We start from the raw sequence: 23,137 nt of genomic DNA, 5'->3' as shown, positions 1-23,137 counted from the left end.
AAAGCGTTTTTTCTACCTTGGTCCTTTGCAAAGTTAATTAATTTCTCATGCCTGTGGTGGGAAACCCAGCCAACATGGCGTCATTTCCACTTACAATAATGACTTTGTATAAATCATCTCTTACACATTAGAACTGCTGAATATTCCAAACAGAGCAGCTGGCTGGTTATGAGAGGGACCTCTCTCTGCGACTGCTTTACCTCTAACTCTCCGAAAGGCTGGGAAAACTTAACCATAGATTTCTGTCTTTTACACGCTTTAGCCTGATGTCGGGTTGGACTGACTGTACCGTTCACCTCACAACGTGTAAAAACTTGTCTATTTCCCCTATATGGCATTGCGGTACTTTGTAATTGATCAATTATTGTCACCTGAGCTAAATCCCAAAGCTCCTGATGTGACTCATCTTGTGGTCAATTTAGGTACCAGATGACGGGGTATTACATATTATTATATGTGGCATTTGCTGTGGGATGAGTACTCTTTTCTCTGAAAGTTAATGTTATCCACACTAACAAAGTCACTACATTTTTGGAACTAATACTTCTACATTTGAGCCAGCAGTTAAGTTTCGTTTTTAGTAATGTGTGTTGCTGCTGCGTAGTCAAGACATGAATAAGTCAGCACGTTGCAAATCATCATAATATGACACATTTATCACATTAGAATTGATCAAGAACGATATGATATGGCACACCCCAACTGTTGGCTTGTTTACAACCTGTCTGATCGCCCACTCCACGTTTCTCATGCTGTAAGTAAGATTACTCAGTGGATGTATGAGGCCGCTGTCTATCTCTCTGTGCTCTGCCCTCTCTTCCTGTCTCTCTCAGTTCCCCTGTCTGTTGCTCTCGAGTAATGTCTGGAATTTTCTCATTGAGGCCAGTAGATGGCTGTGAACAATACACCCCCTGGTATTATGTGAGGGTGGCCTTTCCATGACCATGTACAGACAACCCCCTCTCCTCTAGCCTCCCCCGAAAGTCTCCTACAAACACATCTATGCATGCACAGTGCGCACACACACACACACACACACACACACACACACACACATGGTCCATTCTCCCATCCATCCATTCGTCCATCTATTTTTCTGCCTGCTGTGCCATGGCCAACAGACTCAAATGGGAATCCATTTTATTTATTGATTTCTGTGGTGGGCATCCGTCTCTCCCCAGTGTGTGTGTGTGTGCGTCCCTTTCAGTGCGTCTGTTTATGATTTGTCACAAGGGGCATGTGATAACCAGACACAGAGCACAGGAAAGAGAGGAAGAGAGACAATAACAAATAATGAGAGAGGGAGGGAGAGACTGACATTTTGATCATAGCCCATCTGGTCTCAGGATCTACCTCCCTCCCTCCTTGTTTTCCTCCCTCTGTCATCCACTCAGATTCCAATAGGTCCGTAAAATAGAGGATGTTCTGGGCTTAGCCCCCCGCTGAGTACACTTCAGCACCATTTATTGGAGGAGGCTTAGGTGGCTGGGGGCGAGCGGAGAACAAAAAACAACAGAGGCAGTGTGCGTTGCAAGCGCAAAGCTGTGGGCAGCACCATGTGCGCTAGTCGGCGTGGGAGGCAAAGAGGAGGTGGTGTACTAACAGGCCCATTTAAGTGCTGTTAATCCTGGTGTGCTGTGAGAGGGCTGGCACCAAGGTTTAATGGTGGGCTGCTGAGAAGGAGAGCGCTGCGGTTACACACAAACACCATGCCTTCCACCCACACACTCCGGCACAAAAACACACATACTTGCTCTGAACTTTCATGCCGAGAGTATGTTTATTGTGTGTGTGTGTATACAAACACGGGGTTGCAGCTCAAATAGAGAGACGAAGTCCCTCCCCTTCCGGTGGATCCCATGGGACCTTATTCATGAAAACACCTACTCGGTCATTACAAAACAGTAACGTAAACAATGTTAGACAGGTTGTGACACCAATAACTACAAACATGGGTTTCCTTTTCATGTGGGTTGCAAGTTAGGTGGATTGAAAACTTATAATTTTCTGTTGGGTATGAATCTGTGTTGGACATGCAGCATCTGGTCTGGCAGCCTGTCCATTTTATCTCCCTGTCTTCTGCCCAGAGCATGCTGGGACATTACTAAAGAGCATTAAGCTAGTACAGATAATTAGTAACTCGCCACTCTCGGGATGTTACATAGATTTGTTTGAACATGACCGTGGCATCTACTGCAATTTCTCTGAACTTTTTCAAAATTTGCATGAAATGCGTCTCTATACCAACAATCTTTCCTCAAGCTACTTACTGGCTTAATTATTTTGGTGAGGTTTACGGGAGAGAAGGAAATGGTTTTATTCTTTTGTTTCATGTTTCTGTGGAGCTAAACCATCCACTCTCTGCCACCATAACAGTTTCTTGCGAGGGAACTGAAAATAATCTATGCAGTTATTATATTTTATTGTAAATATGCTGAGAGTGCATGGTGCTTTTCAGTTCCACCCTTTGTCATGTGAATACAGTCACACTTCCCCTTGCTTCCTTTCTTTGTCTTTCTCAAGGGCACATTAGCACTTATTATTCAGGTTACTCCCCCCTTTCACTGATGGTCTTTGAATTGAAAATCAACTCAAACCTGCTTCTCCAAGCAGGTGGTCAGACTAAAAATAGCACTGCGTTAAAAGAAATGCATGCGTTGGTGTGTTGCTACAGGTACCAGTGAGAAGAAGGAATATGATCCAGGAAGTCCAGTTTGATTAAAACATCCATTAATTTGAAGGTTTATCAGACGCCAAAACACCATCCCAGAAGTTTATAATGCTGTGAGACAGCAACATTATCATAGCAGCAGTCGTATTATGTTCTCTTTTGACGATCACAAGGTGAAAAGTAGAATATGCTGTTCATGTTACAAAGTAGTCTACCTAGATTTTGTGCTTGCACTTACACAGGGCGCTGCTGCTGCCTGTTCTTATTCCCAGGGCGTCGAATAGTGGGGCTTTGACACGCCCCTTCGACGTCTGATATGGCGTACAAGGCACCCTTGAGCGTCTGTATGAGACACACTGGGTTTTCAAGTAACTACAATGTAAACCCATCCGCATCATTATTAAACGCTCTGAGAAAGTGCTCCGAGAGGTCAGGACTCCTGCCATGCTGACGATGACACAGTGCTATAGCCGGTCTGAACAAAGCATAAGCCAGCAATGCTGTTTCACTCCTTCATTACTCGACAGGATTTTTCTCCCAGTTGTCAAAGTGACACTTTCAATTTCCCTAACAATGTTCTAGTCCAAATGTGGTTCAAAGATTAGTTGTTTTCAGTGCAGCACCGAGCAGAGTACTGTGAAGAGCTCCGAAACACAATGTAACAGGACAAGACGCTCACTTTAGAGATAATTAGAGAGCGAGTGCAGAGCAAGGGAGGCAGCGACAAAACAGGGAGCATCCGAGTGTGTGTGTGTGTGTGCAGGAGAGAGAAGTGATTTTTCTGTTTTGTTTTCATCGGAGAGAGATAATCAATGAAAAGAATGAGACCAGAGAGAAACCAAAAACACCAAGACACTTTCTGTCACACATACATAGAGATACACATGCAAGCACACAAACACATTCAGCTCTATCTTTTATGCTATTTATCTTTCATCCTTCCAGACATACACATTACCAACACAACAGGATACTTTAGACAAAACATTGGTACTTAAAAAGGGCTGTGTTTACCTACCCTTCTCCACACATTCACGTGCACACACACACTGCACGTCATGGCATGCATTCACTACCTGTCTGACTCTAGTTTCATTCATAATTGAGGTGCTGAGTTTTGTTAGCCAGTGCATTCACATTACAGTGAGTTTCAGCCTGCCATCCCTACTACAGTGTCTCTGCAACATGGTACTTTTCCTTCCATCTCACTCTCTCTCTTTCTATATGCGGTACAGTACTGTATATGTAGTTTTATATGGACAGCTGACAGAGCAGAGACGCTGCATGTGTCACCATAGGACCTGTAGTACTGACAGGTTTGGCTCCCTTGCTGAATACTTTATGTAGTCCAAGCATTTTGTGTGTGTGTGTGCTCCTCTCTTTTAGACCTTGAGAGTGAGGACATTTTTGTAATGTACTGAAATGGGAGAACATTTAAGCCGGTCTTCACTTTAAAGACCTGATGTTATAGTTAAGGTCACACAATGTCCAAATAGTCTGTGTAGCCAATGCAGCACCATTAGCAGCGCAGCAGCAGCAGCTCCAGTCCTTCATCTGCATCTACACAGGATGTGTTCAGGCACAGTATTGACTGCAGGTCGCACGCGTTTAGGCAGTCACTTGATCACTGTAGTTGCGCGCTAAAGCAGCAGAAATAGACTTGAAGCGTGAAACCAGCTTTTGGTCGTGGTTACGTGCAAGTGAAACGCTAGTTGTTAAGCAGCCTTTGCATACAGACAGCTGTGTAGGAGGTGCGTGAGATGCATGACGAAACACCTCCTGTGTAAACAAGCCCTAAATGTTATATAGGTTAAGCTTAGGGGGATGTGGGAACATTATGTCACAACAGAATATGGATTCATTAAATACTAGAATTACCACCTCACGGTTGTATGCCTCCGCCAAGCAGTCAAGTTGCAGTTTGCATCCATGTCAATCCAAAATGTCATCACTTCATCAATATATCCTGTTAGACATTTGTGTAAAATTGTCATAATTAACGAATGAATTCTTGAATTATGGCCAAAAACGTGTTTTGTGAGGTCAAAGTAACCTGGCCAAATTTGAAGAAATTCGCTTGTGTTGTTCCTGAAATATTGCATTCACAAGAATGAGACAGACATAAGGTCACAGTGACCTTGACCTTTGACCACCAAAATCTAATCAGTTGAGAAAGACGGATGTGTGGACAACCGAAAAACATAATGCCTTTGGCCACGGCTGTTGCCAACGCGGAGGCATAAAAGTGTATTTAAAAAAGAAATTTCATTTTATCGTACTTAAACAATAAATGTAGATCAGACAGTGGTATCTCCTCTGCTGTGCACACTTGCTAATAGATGCAAAACCCCCTGTTGTGGAGTTTCACTTTTACATCACTTAAATGTTTACCTTTCTCTGCCCTGAAGGCAGACACGCTATCACATCTGACTTGTATAATAAATGTCACAGTTCCACATGAAGGGTATCTGGTATACACTTACAGACCTTCTGAAGTGATCAGCTGTGATCAGTCCATGCTTTGACCACACTGCCCTCTGTATGTTAATAGGACAGGTACAAAAGGGACTAGGCCTCACTCGTCTTCATTACAAGATGAAAGTTTGAGTCATTCTCTGCACCTCTTTATCCAACCGCTTTACCTCTGTGTGACTGCATAAAATCATACTTCTAATCAGTTTATTTTTTTTTAAATTTCAGTCTCTAAAACTTTCTCTGTTCATAAGGTGTCACATCAGTCACACCTTTTTGCTTGCTTGCTAAGCCTCTCTGTGTTATCGGTCTTTTTACAAGTATGTTACAAAATCTTAAGAGGTTAAAATTGGGTTATTGGGGGCCGGACAGTACATTATGTCAGTGAAGTAAATTTCACCATCTGCCCATGTCAGCAAGGGTGTTTGGCAGACAAATATGTGTGAAAATGTGCCTCTGTCTGTGTCTGTTGTGGAGTGGTCACATATGTGTTTGTTTCAGTGTAAAGGTGGAAAAAGGTTACCTTGCTCGACAGCTGGATTCTCACGATGTCATGAGATCATGCGAAAATCCATCTTGTCAGGCTTCGAGTAATGCGTTTGTATCAGGCAAGCCAGGTCACTGACCAGTCGGCGTCCTGTGAGGACCTACTGCTGCTACGGGCGTGGCTTATATGTGTGTGAGATGACACGGAGTGGCGAATCTTCGTTCAGAACAACAGTGGCAGCTCCTAAAGAGGTTAGCGTAGCTGCAATAGCATCACTTATATCAGAACTGGACAGTATTTCTTCATTGAAAGAAGAGCAAAGTACGACGATGGAAAAATGTTTTCGCTCTTCTCCCGACCGATTTCGGCAATAGTTTGACTGACAAATGGTTCATCCAATCACCTGCCAAGTATTTTTTTAAAGTGCCTGCCCTTTTCCAAACAATTTCCAATGACGGCTTCTCAGATGGTTCTGTGTAACTAGCCATCTGGCAGGTTAGGTTAGGAAAAAGGACATATTCTAAAACCTGCCGTTTTTCTGGACCATACCCATGACCATGACTTGTGTGTGGCTGAGTGTGTGTGTGTGTGTGTGTGTGTGTGTGTGTAGACGTTTGCCTTACTTCTGCCTCTCTGATTTACTGTTTTATCATCCTGTAAAGCACTTTTAGCTGCATTTGAATGGAAAGGTGCTATACAAATTTACTTGAACTTGTACTAAATTCATTCTCCACTCCCTGGAGTGAAATAGTCCCTTTTAATAGATAAGATTTAATCTCTTTCTTTGTACATCCTGAATTTCCCCTCAGGGGATCAATAAAGGCTTATCTCATCTTATCAGGGAAGAGACTGACAGTTTTAAAGCATTTCTTGTAAGAACAAGACAATATTGCTGTGGCAGCAGAGCAGCAGTGTATAGAAAGTTGAGATGTCTTCGTGTTGTCTGTAGTCTACGGTCGTACAGTGTGTGCTTTTGGAAACCTCACATGAGACTCAGTTGTTGGAGTTACAACACTGAAACACTCTAATTACCAGACAAGTCTGGTTAGTTCGCTGGAGAGCTTCTTCTTACTGAAACCTGACACTTAGATCATTGCTGATTCTAAAAACATCTTCATCTTCTCTCGCTGTTTATCTGTTTTAATGGAAATGTGTAAATCGACGTCCTGACTAGCCTCTTTCGTGTCTTTCCGTGCCTCTGACTGTTGACTGTCCAACCGAGGCCTCTCAACTGCTCTTGCTCTCCATCTCCTTCCCTCCATCCATCCATTTTTAATGTGAGCACGGCAAAGTCTTCTAGAGGAAAAGAGGAGAGTAGAGACAAGCCACTCGTCCTAGTGAGCTACACCGTGCTACACATCTCTCCTTTTCTCTGTCCGTCTCACTCTCTTTCTCTCCCGTTCCTGCAGTAATCCTTTCCTTGAATAATGGATAGTTTTAAACCAGACACACTCCTCCCTTTTTTGTCTTGATCCTTCTCCTCAATAAGACCTCAGGAGGTCGCTGGATAATGGTTGCACATGTGTTGTCTGTTCACTCGAATCAGTGTTATCTCAGACTCACTTCCTTTCTCCTCCTCTTCTCTTCATTGTCCTCCTCACCTTTTCTGCCCCTTTCAGTCTGTTTTCTTAAATCTGGGGGAGGAGAGAGAGAGAGATTAAGAGAGGGGGAGAGGGGGAGAGGGGCCATCAGGTGAATGCTGATCTGCAGTAATGACTGAGAGACAGCGGGGGGATTATTGTGCAATATTGTCACGGGTGTTGTCTGGAGCCTGGAAATACGAAGTGACAATATTGCATGATAATCCAAGGGTCATTACAAGGTCACCGTTGCTTTTATGAAGCAGTTGCCATGCCAGCCAGTGGGGCAGTTGTTTTTGAAAAGGATGCACATTAATCAAGTGTTCAGACAGTCGATCCCTAAACACTAAAATCCCAGTTATTGTGAGAGTTTGTTGCATACCCGGCATCCATATTGTTGTGTGGTGAAACTACCCTCATCATGTCAATGTCATGTCAAGATACCTCAGGTCAGGTTACAACCATAGACTGTATATAAGAAGTGGACGTAGTCACCGTGACGTCACCCATTGATTTGTGGACTGCCATTTTGAAGCTTTGAGTTTGCCCACTGATTACAACTGAGTTTGATAGCAGAAAAAGTATCTACAGCATTAAATTATAAGGGGAAGGTTTTTTTTATTAACTCAATGTTTTGCACTGATTCTGAACAAGTCATACAGAGAGAAATTCACTGTCAATAGAGGAAGAATTTCCTCAATGGACCATTATCCATGATATTCACAGAGATGTTTTGTATTTTCAGCAAGGGGTGCAAGTATCACTTTTTGAAGTCTGGAAAATCTGTTGCATTTACTACCACTCTTACTATTATTTAATTGACAACTATCATTTCTCACTATCATGGTTACAGCTTTCACCACTTGCGCATATTTAGAGCTCAATACAGCTAGTCTCGGCATGTTTTGTGAGTGCTGTTAAAAGTCATTCAAGGAAACCAAAATAACTGAGGTAGAATTTGAGGGAAAGTGGGTACAACTTTAACTGCCTTGCTCAAAGGATGGTTTTCTGTGACGTAAAGCTTGAGTTATTTGTACTGTCAAACTGAATAAGATCTTCTCTGTTTTACTCATTCATAAGTGTCTGAAGCTTCTTTGCATAATGTACTTTAGCACAGAGTTAAACACTGCAGGCGACGACACTTGTTTTCTCTTGCTTAAGAGGGTTAAATGAGGTTGCGTTTTGCTTCGCTCCACTGGCTGTCATCCAATCAGACAGAATGTCATTCCACCTGGTTTGAGCTGCAAATGAAGAACATAAAAATAGGATAAATGTTGAGAAGGTATGGGTTCATTCATTGACAAACTGAACAGCAATAAAAAATAGAGCACAGCCAGATAGACAGGCAAACAGACACGCACACACACTCAGTCAGTGTTACCTCCTCTGGCCTCTCCTGGCTTACTGTGCCGTGCCATGTCGTGCCTAGCCGTGTGTTGTGATGCGTGGTCTAGTGGGGCTAACGGAAGCACATGTGTTGTCTGCTAACTCTGATTAATGTAACAGACTATACTCCCCCCTTCTCTCTCTGGCTTATTTTTTTTTCACTGGCCGCCCTGCTGTCCTGGCATCACCTCTTACATGTACGTCTGCACTCAGTCTGTGTTTCAAACCTGCATGAGAAAGCGAGAGAGTCATTAAATTATAATACAGTGCTTCTCTCGTTTTGTTGGTATAGAATATAGTGCATTGGAGTCTATAAAGGAAACAATGTTGGCTAAAATGTTACAAAACGTTACTTGCAGGGCTCAGGACAGTTCAAATTTATGGTTCTGAAGAGTCAAATTAGCTTCTATTTTGTCATTCAGCTGTTGAAGATTTACGGTAACATTATATACAGTATGTTTACAAGTGTATACATGGAGAAAATATGTGTTTCAGATTTTGTAGTATTCATGCAGATTAGAATGAGTGGACAAATATTGTCCAGAAATCCTCACAGGTACTGCATTTAGCATAAAAATCGGTTGCTATCATTTTGCTGCCGTGTTACTGCCGCGTTTCTACTGCATTGCTGCCACGTTGCTGCCGCGTTATTATGATTGATACGGTAGGTAGTATCACATACTTGGCACTAATATCCTTCCTTATTAGCATACATCATATCTTACTTAAGTCTGTCAAGAAGGTTTGGAGAAACGTTTGGGAATTCAAAACAAAGACTGTGTTCACCGTCTGCTTTCTTAGTCTTGTACTGTTCTAGTGTGCACTGCTTCACACAGTGCATCATAAACACAACCTATCCAGTTGAGCAGCTGCAATCGTGAGCTTGCCTTTACCACATGGGAAGTTGTGTACACGATATGCAAGGCGTTATTGACTGATTGACTGATATTGACTGTAAAAAGCTACCAGGCTGCAATGGGTGCAGTCGGCAGTCAGTTCTGGAGACAAGCATAACTAACTTTAAGAAAATACATTAATCCAAGAAGGCTGATTAGTTGACTCCCACACGACCAATCCCCCTCACACACACAGAACAAAATGGACACAGCCAGTCGTCTGCCTGCTGCTCCTCAGGCTAGTTGTTTGTTGTGTGTGAGCCGTGCCGTGCCATGCCATGCCGTGCTGTGCCTCTCCCTGTTTGGATGTGATGTGATGCGTGGCCAAGTGCTGGTCGACGCAGCCATAGGTGATTCTTTCCCTGCCACTGCCCTTTCCCCGCTTCCACGCAAAGGAGCAAGTGAGGTAGGCGGCGAGGCAGACGGGGAGGGGAAGGCGAGGGAAGAGAGGATAATGCAACGGGAGGACAGCCAGTCAGCCGGCAAACATGCAACCCTGGATTACGAGGGGTATAAACCCTCGCTTTATTATTCTCCCAAATTTTCATTACTACCCCCGTGGCTCAATCACCCCTCTGACACACAGTTCAAACCCCCTCCTTCCTGCACTCTGTCTGCTCTGCTGACTTCATCCTGACTTTCTTATGACTGTTGCTGATCATTTCAACCTCTGCTGTCTGCATGCACACATCTGTCACACGTGTGTGAGTGATTTGACTGTTGATTCTTCTGTGCTACTTTTCCATACAGACACACACAACCCAGAAACTGGCCATCTTACACATTTTGATTCATCCACTCTACAGTACAGTATGCCCCGGATCTGTCTGCCCCCTCCCTTGTCTCCTCTCTGCTACTCGCATGCCTCGACCCCCCTCCCTCTTGCTCTTCCCTCTGTCCCTTGTGACCGCTACTACCCCTCCCTCCTCCACACACACCCAGATACACACATATACATACAGATAAACAGACATATTCATTCACAGACACACACACACACACACACACACACACACACACACACACACACACACACACACACTGTGCCGTGGTCAAGGAACTTCTTCATACACACAATATTCACACACATGCCCTCCTCTACACTCATGCACGCGCTCATAAACACACACTTCACGTCATGTGATTTGTGGTGCGCCATGGGGTCCAGATGAGTGGAATCTCAGTGTTGGCTCTCGCTACACTGAGCACCACAGGGGGTCTTTATCGTCGCAAAAATCAACAAAGCCACAGTCACGAAGCGCCGTCTCGATCACACACATAAACACACACGAGAATGTGCGCACATAGTATGCGTCCAGGCATATTTTCGCACACACCAGCAACACACAAAAAAGCAAAAAAACAAAAGCGCTCACACGCACTCAAAGTGACAAAAGCTCACAAAAGCATTCTCGTTTTGACACGCAAAGACAAGAGCACAGCTGGACAATGTTTTCAGCAGGACACACACACTCCACAAGCTCTCACGCACTGTCACAGTCCCAAAAAAAATAATTTAGGAAAATTAGGTTAAAAAAACAAGGATAAGTCCGTCAACTACTTAATCCCTTCTTAAATGCTTGCGTGATCTATCATGTCTGTGATTTCACAGACAGACAGACAGAGAGAGAAGCGGGATGAAGTGCCAGCTAAGCAGATGGAAAGGAGAAAGCATTTGTTAGATTGAAAGAGGGAGAGAGAAAGAATTTGAATGAGAAACAGTTTAGAAGGATCCAGGTATGATGCGAGGAAGCACTCGTGCCTTTGTTTTTCCTCTCTAAATCCGCCGCCCATCATCATATCACTTGATTAAACCTAATCCTAATGCCTCTAATCCTTCAGGCACCCAAAAAAATGCCTAAGTGCCTTGTACCCCTCCATAACATCTCTCAACAGCATTCAGCGTGCGCTGAATTGTGCCTCTTTACAGTATTTCGGTGACTGTAGTTTTTCTATCCCCCCTGCTTTCCAAAATTACACAAGGGTATTCAGGTTTGTAAAGTACTGAGGATGAGAGGAAATAAATGGTTTAGTCTGTCTGTTTGTGAAGATCTCAGGAGATCTCAGGAACAGAGCACTGCTGTCTACAGTGCTCTGTTCCTGCCTGCTTTGTATAGCCTGCATGATGTCTCTCCTTTATTAAAAAGCCTACTTTAACTGATGAATGCAATTAAGAGACAAATATGATTTTGTTGTTGTTGGCTAGTCTGATATATTGACTGATCTGTTGGCTGTTATGTACCAAGAAATTGCAGTGCAGAAGCCAAAGAAATGTGATATTAGACGGAAGGAGAAAAGGACAAAGAGGAGGAAAAGGGATGCAAGGAGGATATTATAGGGAAAGACGAAGGAGGAGTGGAGAGGTGGCGTGAACATAGCAGAAGAGAAGTTGGTAAAAATTAAGATCTTTTTGTGTGACTTGTCTGCATAGCGTCCCGTCTCCACCCTCAGTGCATGAGACAATGAGTGCAGACATTTGCACACAGACACAGACAGTCAGGGAGTTAAAAAGGCATCACCTAAATTAATTATGTTTCTCATCCTGGCAAGACACCAGCCGCCCACAGAATACCCCCGCCCTGTCGCCCCCACCTGCACCCACTCCACCCCTCCTAAATGTTTCACATCAGGCGAGAGGTAATAGCCCCATGTTTAATTGATGGAGCATGGAGGCATTATGGTGATAACATGGACTGTTGAGGGGGTCCAAGTCACAAAAAACAGACACACACTCACACACAGAGCAGCCTTGGTACCTGTTAGCTGTTGACACATGCTGGAGGTTCAGTTACAGTAAGAGGTGGATGATTCAGTGTTGGCGCTCTGTGGTTATTGACTGAAGATTGAAACGACTATATCACTGATGTACCCTCAGGCATTATGCATGTTTTGCATAGTTACTAGGGGTGAGGGAAAAACACAGTATTGCGATATTTTGCGTGGCAATATTGTGTCGATACACAGACATCAAGTATCGATTTTTTTGTTATATAAACTAACCTCTTAACAATCCAACGACCCAGGCGCTATTCAGAGGCTGTAGCAGGTTCAGTTTTAGAGCTGAAGAAACAGGTATCATATGAAACTGGAAAACCTAAGGAATCCATTGGTACCAACCAACCATTTCATATTAGCTTGTCAGGAAGAACGCTAAATAATGCTCCAAAATGACGTTAAATTTTGGCAAGGAAAAACTAGCATGGTCATTTTCAAAGGGGTTGCTTGACCTCTGACATCAAGATATGTAAATGAAAACAGATGTTAACAAACTGCATAATTTGCAGTTGAAAAAAGTTCCAAAAATGTATATATCTTATCGCAAAATGTTTAAAATTGCAATAAGATCGTATCGTGACTCGTGATAATATCGAATCGTGGGGCCTCTGGTGATTCCCACCGCCAATAGTTAAATACAGTGTGTTGCCTTTATAATAAACCCTTTTGTAATAGATATTTATTAACTCTCTTTATAATAGAATAATAATTACCAGATTAATTAAACTAATGTGCAAGTGTAAGAGACTTGCATGTGTCTTGAAATTTAATGTTTTAAACCGCTGTTGGCAACAGTCCAGCATGTTAATGGAGTCAATCAAGAGACAGAATGAAAGCGAGATAAGAGAGACACATTGGGGAGCCATAGACGTGTCGTGCGCACTAGAGGACAAAGAGGTTTTGTGTGTAGAAGAGAAGCATCTATTGGCTGCTGGCATGAAACATTTAAAGGACAACAAGACATTTTTCCTCCTCTCCCTCATTCTTTCCCTCTTTTTCTATCACTTCCTTGTTTCATTCAAACCATCCTCGTCTTTCCTCCTCCTCTTAGGTATTTTTTGCAAGCATGTGTGGTAGTAGTTGTGTGTGTGTGAGAGAGAGCGTGTGGAGGGGTTAGTTTTGTGGTTTGAGTGCTAAGTGAACGTGTCAGTGCCCAGGGCAAGGGGTCTCCCCGAGGGGCCGGACTCAGTCACGGGAGCACACAACCCACACTGGTGGCGCAGACATTCTGCCCTCAGGGTGTGTGTGTATACATTATGTGTGTGTGTGTGTGTGTGTGTGTGTGTGTGTGTCTGTCAGTGTGTGTTGAGCGATTGTGTGAGTATCCTGTCTGTCAGAAGATGCTTATGTGAGTAAATTTGCCTTTGTATGCGTCTGTCTACGTCTGTGTCTTTTGTTTGTACCCACGTACATGTTCGTGCTTGCATCAGTGTGGGTTTTAAATGTGTGTATCAGTTCGTCAGTCTGTGTGTCTTTGGGTGTGTGTTTCTGTCTGTGCCTTTCATTTGCCCCTGTGTGTTTAAAATGTGCTTTTGACTGTTTGTGCTTGAGTGTGTGAGTGTGAGGAAGCTTGCCTCTTTGTGTGTGTGTGTGTGTGTGTGTGTGTGTCAAGCCATAGCTAAGGCACGATTCAGCCCTCAGGTCACTCTAACGTTGTCTATTGCCCCCTTGTTGTCTGTCTTCATGACTACATCACTCGCATAAAGAACTCCCCCATCACTCCCACCCTCACACTCACACACACATTTACATGCATAATCATTTTTGGATAAAATTCAATCCCCACTCAAACACACACACACACACACACACACACACACACACACACACACACACTTAGTAGTTTGTGCTGTATCTATGCCTGCAGGAACCATGAGGACATCTGCACAGTAAACACTAAAACCCCCTGAGCCTCACTTCCAAATATTGCTCACACTTGCACGCACTTTTACTCTCTCTGGCTCTCTCTGTCTGTCTCTCTCTCTCTCACACACATACACAAACTGCAAATAGATAGTAGCCCATATTCTCCAGAGTGCATTCTGTGGCAACACAATGTCATACATTGTTGTGCTTTGGAGCTTTTTCTCCACCCACACTAATACACCCCCTCCTCTATGTCCTCTCTGTCCCTTTTTTCTTCTGTCCGTCTCTTGACCTTTCATCAGGGCAAATGTCTGGCACAGGGGAATCCAACACCCTACAGTACAGTGACATCATAAGGAGCACACCTTTGCTTTATTGTACAAGCATCCGGGTATCTGAAGCATTGAGTCTGAAATTAACTTTTTTCACCACCTGCCACTGTGGCAGGCAAGAATTTTTTTATATCTACCACTCAGATTTCAATTTTAGATTACATTTGAACACATCATGATAACGTTAGAATTTACCTTCACACAATACTCATTTTTACTGAATGGAATTGCATCATAATGTAACTCAATGGAACCTCTGTAAACGTTAGTTTGTCCAAATACCTGCAAAACTAATGACATTCCCATCATCCTCAGCTGCACCTTACACTGTGCTAATTAGCAAATGTGTTCATGCTAAACTAACATGGTGAACATGGTAAACATTACTGAGTGCAGTGCTCTTCTTCTAAAGTGTTGTTCTGGCTGTCTTTCTGTCTTCCATGGTTGCTCGAAGACAGACTCCCGCTGTCTTGAAGACACGAGGCAGACTTAATCTGCACCTTGACCTGACATGGATAGACAAGATGCTAACACAGAGCGAGAACGCACTGTGATAGGTGGGAACAGACAGAAAGTTAGATGTGGCTGATGGAGAGACTGAGAGAGAGAGAGAAGCTCTATCTTCCTAAATGCGTCACCTGTCAATCATTTGTCACGTCAAAAGCACTTTCAAGTGTTGCTGTGTGTTTTGTCTGTCTGTCTTGTCTAAAACCCTGTCATTCTTTCTGAATTCTCTCTTACTGTGGAGATGAAGGAAACAAGAGAGGCAGAGGGAGAGCGAAAAGGACGCCACAGCAAGGGTTCACTCAATGAAACCCATCTCAGTGTCTTTCAGGAAAAAGACTTTCAAATAGTGGCTGCCATTCTTTTGATCTCTGTCCTTCGACAGAGGCTGTCTTGTTGTGTTTAGGCTCTTAGCATTTGTTGTTGTTGTGTTTTAGTTGTAGATCACCACGAAGGACAAGACAATGGAACTCCCAAACACTAAAGTCATCCGAGTATAGATTGCATTAACGCATTAAATAAATTAGAGGCGTTAAAACGAATTTGCGTTAACCCGTTATTATCGCGTTAACTTTGACAGCCCTAGTTGATTTCAATATCACAAAATAGTCTTATATTTACATATGTAATCAAACACTCCACAAAAAACATCACTACCATCAGTCTATGACCCTCTGGGCCTGGGGCCAAAGGGGAAAGGTCATGGGGTCACCAAAACAAATTAGTTAGTTTATTTTTGAAGCATGAATGTCCACATGAATCTCTGTTTAATGACAAATTCACACCAGGCAGCGGCGAAGTGCGGCTCGCCACAATAATCACATTTTTCTGCAGCCAGGAAGCGTAGTCATGTGTTTCAGGTGGGAAGAAATTCTTTGTAACACAGGTCAACATGTCACAGGATTTGTTTACTGATTGGCCGCGGCTATTCTCTGGCCGCACTTCGCCGCTAAAACTGAACTTTTCCCCACTTTTGTTTGGCTGCACTTTGCCACAGAATCAAGCGGCCGCAGCTTTTCATAGACATTGCATGGCAGCTCGCCGAAGGCCGCACTTAGCCGCTGCTGTGGTGTGAATTCGGCTTTAAAGGTACGCTCATGAGAAAATGGCAAATTTGGTCTGAATGTGGCACTGGAGAGAAGGTCACAGCGGAATCAAAATCAATAGTTTTCTCATCATTGCACACCAGATTACATGTCACTCTGGTCATTAGGTTTTGGAATATTTTAGTCACACTCAAAACAAGTGGATGGCCAAATCGACAAAGGCAATCATGTGGCCATTGTGCCTTAACAGCAGTAATTAAATAATCTGTCTTGTCTTCCCAAGAATGCCAGCTTTGTTTGCACATTTCTTTCACCTTGTTTACATCATGTAGCAGTCTATTTGGAGCTTTCTGACATGGGAGCTGTCAGCATGTCATCCAAATATCAGCTGCCTCATATCATCATGAAGATGAAAGCTCGGGGATGTGATCTTATCCCTCATAAGCCTGAAAGAAGTGACAACAGCTTTGAGAGAATACACTGACACGCACAGAGAAAGAAAGATAATTTTGGGAGATGATTTTTTCCCCCTAACAGACAGCAGTAAAAACAATATCTGAAGGAGGGATTAGAGTATCTGTGTTCCTCTGCTTTGAACTGCTGACAGATAAAAAGATGTTTTTGACACCAGCGGTTGAAACAGATTGTGATGGATAATGGGGCCTGTAGTTGTCAGTCTAACTGTTTTTATAGACAGCTTTGATACTGCTGTTGTAAAGGCCCCATACATAAACAATAAAATAGTGAATGCTATTTCTAGACTCAATTTCATTCGCTGATAAAGAGCAAGTTACAGTTATTTTATTATTTATTCATACCATGATTTATATAATATACAGCACAGTTTTACTTACACAAGTTTTTGATTGTATAGATAATATATTATGCTAGAGAAAGACTCATCATATTATTATATTTTTTACAAATCTAGACTTACCCTCATTTGCACTTTTTGCATGTAGTTAATACTTTGTTCTAAACCTTGAAAACACATCATTTTCAATCATCTTTTAACTATGAGAAATGAAGAGGGGGTTTAAAGTGGGCATGGATCAAGTTGATGTCAAATAGTTTCAGCTTTAGCAAACTTTTGAATCAGAATCTGATGACAGTTGTGAGGTTGTTTGCTTATGCTTAATCAAATCTGATCAAACCACACCCACACAGTCCTGATGATTTCTGTGTGTTAAACTCTTAATAAATAATAAAATAACCACTTTTCAGGGGCTTTAAATTTCAGAGGTTTTGTAATTAGTTGTACTTCTGTAGTTACTTCTAAATTAATATTATTACTCTCATTTAAAACAAATGTGTGTGTATTTTCTCCTCAGATGGAGCGCAGTGAGACAGTGTGTCGTTACTGCGGTGTAAGCTACTTAATTTTCCACGAGTTCCATCAGCTCAACACCCGGCTGGCTCAGTTGGAGGAAGAGCTCCAGGGACTGAGAGAGACCACCCAGAGAGAGAAGGCCCAGCGAGAGGCACTGGAGCTGGGCAGGCTGGAGTGGGAGAGGGCGTTCCACCTGGAGGTGCAGAGACAGACAGAGGAGAATGAGAAAAGCACAAGAGAAGAGTTAGAAGAGAGGAACAAAGACACAAAGAGAGCTCTGAGAGAGGAGTTTGAACAAAAGAACGAGAAGACGAGGCGAGAGATGAAAGACGAGTATCAGAAAATTAGTGAAGAAAAAGAGAGACGACTTAGAAGAGAGCTGGGAGACCTGGAGGAGGAGACACTGAGGAAGCAGCGAGAAGAGCTGGAGAGGAGGTCTGAGGAGAGGGAGAAAGTTCTGAGTGACGCACTTCAAAAGGCCAATAAAAATTTAGACGAGCTGAGAAAATACTTCCAACAGCTGGAAGAGAGGTGAGGTTTGTGTGTGTTTGTCTGGACTTCCCGTCCCTGGTGTGAAATGATCTCTAATGCCAGGCTTCATGTGGGCAATTATCCTGTGAGTCACGCTGTTAGTACAAAAACACACAAACACACTCTCAGACAAATCAGACATGTAGCTGGTGTGTGTATGTGAATCTCTGACACAGACCTTGATGTATAATTATATATTCCACTGTCATCATCCAAACCTAGGAAAAATAGATAAACAAGGCTCGGTAATACGTCTAAGGAAGTGAGTTATTTCAGGAAACGTACTGATTAAATTCCAAATGACCCAATTTGATTTCCATGAAACCGTTTCACAATATTTATTAGGTTACTGGAATTGTTTTGCTCAACAACAAACATACTCAACACACTGTTGTAAGCAGGGTCTAGCTTATTATGGGAGGAAATAGTGTGTTTGTAAACACAATGTTTGACAAACATCCTCCTCATTTTATCAGAGAATTGAAAATATCTTTGTCACTTATATTTAGTGGAAACTAGGGCTGCAAAGTTAACGCGATAACGCTAAATTTTGGCGAGGAAAAACTGCCATGGCCATTTTCAAAGGGGTTCCTTGACCTCTGACCTCAAGATATGTGAATGAAAATGGGTTCTATGGGTACCCACGAGTCTCCCCTTTACAGACATGCCCACTTTATGATAATCACATGCAGTTTTGGGCAAGTCATAGTCAAGTCAACACACTGACATACTGACAGCTGTTGTTGCCTGTTGGGCTTGAATTTGTTATGATTTGAGCATATTGTTATGCTAAATGCAGTACCTGTGAGGGTTTCTGGACAATATTTGTCAGTGCTTGTTTCATTAATTGATTTCCAATAATATATATATACATATATTTGCATTAAGCAAGCATATTTGTCCACTCCCATGTTGATAAGAGTATTAAGTACTTGACAAATCTCCCTTTAAGGTACATTTTGAACAGATAAAAAATGTGCGATTAATTTGCGATTAATTCATCATTCATTGATTCATCAAAGAAAACTATGTTTACCACAAAACATACATCACCAATACAAAATAGTTACATATGACTTGCTTATAGGATGATGATAGGAGATAAGTTAGATATACAGTATTTATACTGTGTAGTAAGTTCTCAGCCATGAGCCCAATTTTTGGGAGGAAAGCATAAAGGCATGTGATGAATTACTTGGGTTTTTTTCTACGTTTTGGTAACGCTTTCCATGCAACATTGGGAGAGCAACTGTAAGCAATTTTGATATCTGACCTCATAACATTTTTTACTACTTCCTTTCATGCCTTATGACTTGAGGCTTTATATAACATCAAACGTTCATTATGTAGGCTTGCAACTCTTAAAAAGCATTTGGCATCCTAATCAATAAGGGATGTAAGCCAAGGTTTTAGTTAGCACAGTGTCCCTTCTGATGGGAACAACTTGTCCTTTGATTGTTGTGAATTGCTTTATGATAACAGTGTGTGACAGACCATTTTATTGGCTGATTGGTCTGCGTCCTCTCCAATAAATGGGGTGAGGTTAAAATACTGGGCCATATCAGTGTGTATATGACATGAGGACACTTTTTGATACTGGCATATTGTCAATTTGTTCTGGCGGCTGAGTAGTGTCTGATCTGTATGGCTGGCTGGAAGGTTAAAGCGTAAGTCTCAGATCCTCAGAATTAAAGAGGAAGGGTTTCTTTCGATGCTCACGTCAACATTAAACAGTCACAGTGGCGGAAATTAAAAGACTATTTTCTCCATTGACGGTGGTGTTAATAGACCAGAATACAACAGAGCCGTGCGGCATGTTATGATTTGAAATAATGGGTGCAGCTCTTTCCTTTCCTCTTCGTTACTACGCCATCATTCATTGCTATTTCTCTCCCCACCTACACATGTTCTGTATCTCAGCTGAATACAGCATGTTCAGTCATGTTCTCTGGGGGTTGTACAAAGCTATTATAGGGAATGTAAGTGTACACCAAAAATAGTGTTATAAATAAGTGGTATATCATAGATATCTATTTATCTCAGTACGCTCGTTAACGTCAGAGCTTCTTTATATAGCAAAAGCACAAAAGCAATTCAGTATATCCCATTTAGTTTCAAAAAGTATACTGTATACAAAGACAAATTTTGTTTGTTTCATTTACACTTTGTTTATTTACTTAATTGTACTTGTGTGTGTCTGTGTGTGTGTGTGTGTGTGTGTTTTCTTGTGCAGTAGAATTAGGAAGATGATGGTAGAGATACTGTTGTATTTTACTTTTTCCACTTAGTACGCCCAGTTTCAGAGAAAGTTCAAGTCATGTGCTCTACATATTATCAGCATCAAAAGTAGGTTTGTGTGTGTTGTTTATCTACCCACATTAAGTATACACATGTGTGCACGCAGGTGGTGAAGATTCCTGTTGTGTTTCATCAGCTTTAAAATGTTGGCAATCAAATAGCAGGTGTTTGTTAATCAAACAGCCATCAAAGATTAAATTACGTTTGCATGTATGAAATGATCGCATGCCGTGACTCATGGGAATGCTATGAATAGCCCACAACATCTAAAGACCATCCTGTTGACATATAAAACAATGACACCAATCTGAAACTGCCCTAGTCACACAATTGCATGCCACAATGCACGCACACCTGCAGCCTCACCTTGTTTTATTTTTGTATAACCCTCAGGATGGCCTTGTCATAACTTCAGAGCTTAAAAAGATAGACGTTGGCCATCCACGTACATGAGGGTTATAAGTGGTTTGCATTGTTACTATTCATCATGGCTGGTAGAATTACAAAGTTATCAAGTTTTAATTTGACAGAATTTCATACACTGACTGTTTAAATATTTTCTAAAAATTTGAGATTTGAGAAAATTGGAGATCAGGGCTATGTCCAAAATTACTCTCCATTTACTAAATAGTGCACTGTTTGTACCTTTTGCAATTTTATTTGAATGTCCAAATTCTGATTATGAAATTTATGTTGCATATAGAGTCCTCAAAAATTCCCAAAATGGAACAAAAAGTATTGTCACTCTACTAAAAATCATCAATCACCACTCCCTATGTAATAGACACTCAATAGTACTTTTTTAGTCATTTTGCATCATCACCGACAGGTGTAGAGTCGCACAACGGTAATGTTCATACCTATAAAATGTGGTGCATTGCATTGTGGGATTGTTAGCAGAAAGTATTGTACATGTCATGGATACAGTACCACTTTTTTTTCCATTGTGGGATATTTGAGGGCATTGACTATACAGTGGATACATTTTACACACTCAAGGGTGAATTCACAAAGAATGGATTGCGGCCAATTGTGGCTGCGACAGCAGCATGAATTGCGCATCACTTGCAACCGCTATCTGCCCCCCTCAAGGACGGACTCAAGATATTGCACTACTGATATTACAGGGCAAACATGCCCATGAAGTTTTGCAGCTGAGTGCAATTTACCCTTTTTTGCGCCTGATTGCAATTATCCACGTAGGTGTTGCCTTTGTGCCAAGAACACAGTAGGCAGAACAACGGCAGAGAGAAAAACAGAAATTAAATTTTCTGACTGCGAGCTACAGGTCCTGACAGATGAGGTGCAGAGGCATTCCTCACAACTTTATGCCAGGATTTTAAACGTTACAGAGAGAAACAGTATGTCAGTATAAATGTGCTTCAGTTATCACCAACTCTCTGAAGACGCTAATAATTTTACTGGGTGTGGCTATTAGTGCTGATCTTTGCGTATTGAACTGTTTTTGTATAGACGGGCCAATTTTGCGCCAAATGTATGCATATTACCTAATTTAAATATATATAATAATATATAATATATAATCATTTTTTTTTTTTGTCTTATTTTATGTCGGTTTAGCGCCCGCAAAAGTCTCACAATCCTTTTGTGAATTCGCCCCACAGAATTCTCACATCTGTGTGTATATTTTGGGCACTATATAACAAGAAATGGCAGTACAAAAATGTCAAAGCCGGGCTCAAATGTCCAGTATGGATTGGTAAATCGTGGATATTTAGCTTTAATTTTTGTTTGTGTGTGCGTGTAGTGTATGTGCAGGCCACAGCCGGTATGCTCAGATGGCTTGCTGGGTTGCAGGTTGTCCGTATGTTGTTCTGTGTATGGTAGACTGGTGAGCCAATCCACTATCTGCTCTAATGTAAGCTGATTATCTCTCACATACACTGCCTCTTTATTGAGCCAAAAACACACTCAACCACACACACACACACACATATACACACACACACACACACACACACACACAAACACGCACTGCACACAGTTGTGCTCTGGAGCCTTGGGGCCAAGCGTGGGTCAGGAGGTCAAAGTTCAGTCAGATAATGATGCACGACACAGTGATGTGTGAGAGGCCAGCATGGACTCACAGCAGTGGATTCTCTCTCCTGCTTACTCTTTGTCTTTTTTGTCTTTCTATATTTTTATGCGTTTTTTCTTTAGTTCTTTCTTTGACTTTCTTTGAAGCACAATGAGTAGGATTTTCCTGAAAAAAAACTAAAAAACAAATAAAAATGTATAACAGTAGACTCATACAAACATAATACCTCTCAATAATCACTTAATGACCCACTACAAGTGTGTGGTGGTGTCTGTATCTGCACAGACCCTGCATCCTGCCTGTATTTTCTCTTTTCTTTTCATTTGTTGTGTTTGGGAAGTTTCTGGGCATCAACATCTATAACAACTAGGGCTGGGTATCATCTAAAAACGTATACTTCGATACCTTAAAGATATCAAGTACCGATACCAAGCCCTAATAACGACGTAGCGACAAGGTGCCAGATTGTACGCACGCATCCAACCGACAAATCCTTCTCATTGTGCCTTTAACTCTCTATATCTTGCTTTATCTATCCCATCTCAGATGCTTGTTATCATTTGCCTTATTTCTCTGTATATATCTCAATGATCATTTGCCTTCAAATATGCAATTTTTTTTTCATTAGAATTTCCTATTTACTCTCTTTCACACTTCTCTCTTTTTCTCTCTGTCACTCCCTAAACACTTACACCAGCAATTTGCCAGAACGCCATCACCCACACAGGTGGTAATGAACAGATTAAAAGGCAAAAGAGGGAGGGAGAGAAAAAGAGAAAGATAGCATGCAAGTGGGAGTTAATGAGGATGTTCTGAATGGCTGGCTACACAGCAGGAGTGTGACTCTGTTGTTATGTGAGATGCATTTTTTATTGCCCCCCCCCCCTCCCCCTCTCGTTCTGAG

At 42.0% G+C, this 23,137-nt stretch overlaps 1 protein-coding gene and 1 long non-coding RNA gene across 4 annotated transcripts in view; one reads left to right on the top strand and one right to left on the bottom strand.

Annotated features, from left to right (window-relative positions):
* Positions 1-23,137, top strand: part of lekr1 (leucine, glutamate and lysine rich 1) — an 86,384-nt gene that overhangs the window by 4,496 nt on the left and 58,751 nt on the right. For both annotated transcript variants that reach the window (XM_037776471.1, XM_037776472.1), the window contains one exon: positions 17,347-17,876. In XM_037776471.1, coding sequence (XP_037632399.1) covers positions 17,347-17,876 — 530 coding nt within the window. The remainder of the gene's footprint in view (positions 1-17,346; positions 17,877-23,137) is intronic.
* On the bottom strand, positions 6,346-14,620 carry LOC119492100. Of its 2 annotated transcripts, none has more exons than XR_005207715.1 (3): positions 14,499-14,620; positions 8,592-8,823; positions 6,346-7,264 (listed from the first exon to the last, which is right to left on the bottom strand). It is a non-coding gene; the product is annotated as an uncharacterized LOC119492100 (long non-coding RNA). The 2 variants fall into 2 exon arrangements; XR_005207716.1 differs by lacking the exon at positions 6,346-7,264 and adding an exon at positions 8,125-8,451.

Source organism: Sebastes umbrosus, chromosome 7 (genome assembly GCF_015220745.1).
Source record: "Sebastes umbrosus isolate fSebUmb1 chromosome 7, fSebUmb1.pri, whole genome shotgun sequence".
NCBI classification, from domain to species: Eukaryota; Metazoa; Chordata; class Actinopteri; order Perciformes; family Sebastidae; genus Sebastes; species Sebastes umbrosus.
The sequence above is the reverse complement of the archived record's forward strand: the minus strand, read 5'-3'. Positions and strand labels throughout refer to the sequence as shown.